This window comes from Pollachius pollachius, assembly GCF_949987615.1.
Source record: "Pollachius pollachius genome assembly, chromosome: 9".
NCBI lineage: Eukaryota > Metazoa > Chordata > Actinopteri > Gadiformes > Gadidae > Pollachius > Pollachius pollachius.
Window position 1 is genome coordinate 19,883,326 of NC_136942.1, and position 2,842 is coordinate 19,886,167.

The 2,842-nt window shown below is 50.8% G+C and overlaps 1 protein-coding gene across 1 annotated transcript; it reads left to right on the plus strand.

Moving 5' to 3' along the window:
• Positions 1 to 387: 387 nt before the first annotated feature.
• On the plus strand, positions 388 to 2,011 carry c2cd4a (C2 calcium dependent domain containing 4A; the record flags this gene model as incomplete). The annotated part of the gene is made up of 2 exons (XM_079743445.1): positions 388 to 501; positions 675 to 2,011. Exon 2 carries the CDS (start codon positions 683 to 685, stop codon positions 2,009 to 2,011), a length of 1,329 nt encoding a protein of 442 aa, XP_079599571.1. The 5' UTR covers positions 388 to 501; positions 675 to 682.
• Positions 2,012 to 2,842: the final 831 nt, after the last annotated feature.

Genomic DNA, 2,842 nt, shown 5'->3' on the forward strand with positions numbered 1-2,842 from the left:
AATAAACAGCAGCTGACGTCAGGGCAAGCTGAGTTAAACAACCAGCCTTTTAACAACAACATAAAGGCATATTACTCAAAACTCCAGTTGAGGCCAACGTAGGTTATGTTTACCACGCATAGGTCAGGGCCAGATCATATCCACCAAATCTGTCCCACACACTTACCATATCATTTAACCTTGCTTATACTCAACTAAAGCAAGGTCTCTCCTTCGCGCTCACACTATCTCCTCACCATGAGCACAAACTCAAACAAAATATTTCCATGGGAACCACGGCTCTGTCGGGGGAGAGGGGGGGTGTGTGTTAGGCCTGGTGGCTGCCTCCCCCATGGGTGGGCTGTATTTAAACCCGATCGCCTCTCTCTTAATGCCAGAGGTACGGCTCAGCGTCACAGGAGAACACCTCACGGTGGCATTTGGAGACCAGTAGAGAACCATCGCCTTTTCACTACAAATTCTACAGATTCATGGATTTATCAGTATATCAATTCTTATAAGGTAAGAAAATCCAGAGCTTTAGTCCACTATTTGAAAGGGTTTGAATATAGACATATGTATTATTTGTCTAGTAAGAGCATTGTTTGTAAAGAGACCCATACAACCCGGATGCACCAATGTGTATTCCTGCACAGACGTTTATCCACAGTTCATTATAATCTAATCCTCTGCAGGAGATCCCATGTGGGTAGCTGAAAAGATTTGTGAGTCGGTGGGGAAGAGCCTGGTCATGTTTGGGGAGAAGTCCGCCAAAGGAGCCCAAAGGATCACGCTGTGCCCCAACGTCATCACCCCGGACACCATACCGGACTTCTTCATCCCGCCTCAGATCCAGCCCATCCAGAAGGCCAAGCCCTCGGATCAGGCCCGAGCCACCCCAAGCATCAGGGTGTCCCCCTGCGAGGGGGGGAGCCCGAAGCCCTGGGAGGCCCCCGGAGGCCCCCTCCGCCCGCACATCATCCAGGTGGAGAGTGTGGAGGAGGGCCCCGGCGACGAGGACGCGGGCAGCGACGGAGAGGAGACCACCAACGCCGACCCCCGCAGCCAGGCGGCCCTGTCGCTGCCGCACGTGGCCCGGGCGCAGACCTGCTACGGCTTCTGCACGCTGCTGGAGAGCCCCCACACCCGGAGGAAAGAGTCCCTGTTCCACGTGGAGCCCGGCTCCCTTCCCCTGCTGCTGCCCCGGAGCCGGTCCAACACCTACGCCCAGAGGACGTCCCCCCGGCCCAGTCCCTCCCCCTCCCCGTCCTCCTACAGCCTGAACGCCCTCGCCGTCAGGCTGTCCCCGCGGAGCTACACCCTGAGCCGGCAGAGCACGCTGGACAGCGACACCACCTCCTCCAACGAGTCCTCCCCCTTTGGCTCGCCGCTGCTGGGCAGGTGCCCTGGGGCGGCCAGCAAGTCTTCCGTCTTCAAGACATTGAGCCAGGAGCGCCTTCTCACCCAGAACCAAAGGAGGGGTCTGCCCTCACGGAACAACTCCCTGTCCACGGACGAAGGCAGCTCAACCGACAACAGCCCCAACGTCATGAGGAGGCTGTCCGAGGAGACGACGGAGGGCCTGTCCAGCGGCTCCAGGCTGGTGCCCCCCGCCTTCTTCCCCTCTGACCTCACCCTGAGCCGGGAGCGGGTGATGCGGGAGAGCACGGTACCGCTCGGGAAGAACGGCAGCCTTCGAATCTCGGCGGAGTACTCGGCCGACAACCAGAGACTGCGGCTGAGGCTGATCAGCGCCGAGGGGCTGTATGCGGCCAGCTCGGACACCAAGAGCATTAACTGCAGCGTGAGCCTCTCGCTGATTCCCGGGAAGCTCCAGAAGCAGCGCAGCACCGTGATCCGGAAGAGCCGTAATCCCATTTTCAACGAGGACTTCTTCTTCGACGGCCTCATCGCAGAAGACCTCTGTCTGCGCTCGCTGCGGTTCAAAGTGGTGAACAAGAAGTCCACCATGAAGAGGGACTATATTTTGGGGGATTGTGATCTACTTCTCTCTAGCTTTGTAACTTTTTAAACCTTTTTATTTTTATTTTTACTATTTATTACGTAAGATTTATATCATAATTTTATATGAATTAAATTATATGAAACATTGTCGTTTCTTGTACTTTGCATTTTTTTAAATTAAACAATCCCTAACATGTCAGTTACTACATAATGTAGAAAATACTTTTCCCTGGCATTGTGGTGAATGCTCTTTAAGAAATGAGGGGCCAAAGCAGATGTCATTAGTCAGGCCAAAAATAACCCTGAGGTCTAAACATGTCTTTAGGTTTCCTGGGTTTCCTCTGTATCTCTTAACATCAACAAGGTCGCCAATTTGTCAGGATTTGTTTATTCACCTTCTGCTGTTTCTCTTAAGCCTGTTGCTTCCCTCGTGACCTTTCTTTTAATGAAATGTTTCTGGCAACCAGAGACCTTCAATGCGAGCTTCCACCCAATGGCATACATTTAATCAGCAAAAACAAATGATTCCAGCTTTATTGGGCTGTAACAAACCTGGTGGTTCAATGTGAATATTTATATATCTTTAACTATGTTTGATTTATTTCTATGTTATCTCTTTTGAAATTTGTAATGTTTAAATAAGTGGATCTCCCAATGAACCTCTACCATAACAGTTGTGGTTTGGTAAAAAGACATGAAAATACAAAGTGATAGATGTGTGTTTTATAAACTGCACTATAGCAGCTCCAGCCCAACATGGTCTGCATGAACAAACTGATAAAGGAGGACATTTCCCCAGGCACACCCAGAGGAACACTGACTATACATCTTATAAATGGTATTATATCTAGAATATAGACTTTAGGGTGCATGATATAGGTCATTGTTTACACAGAGA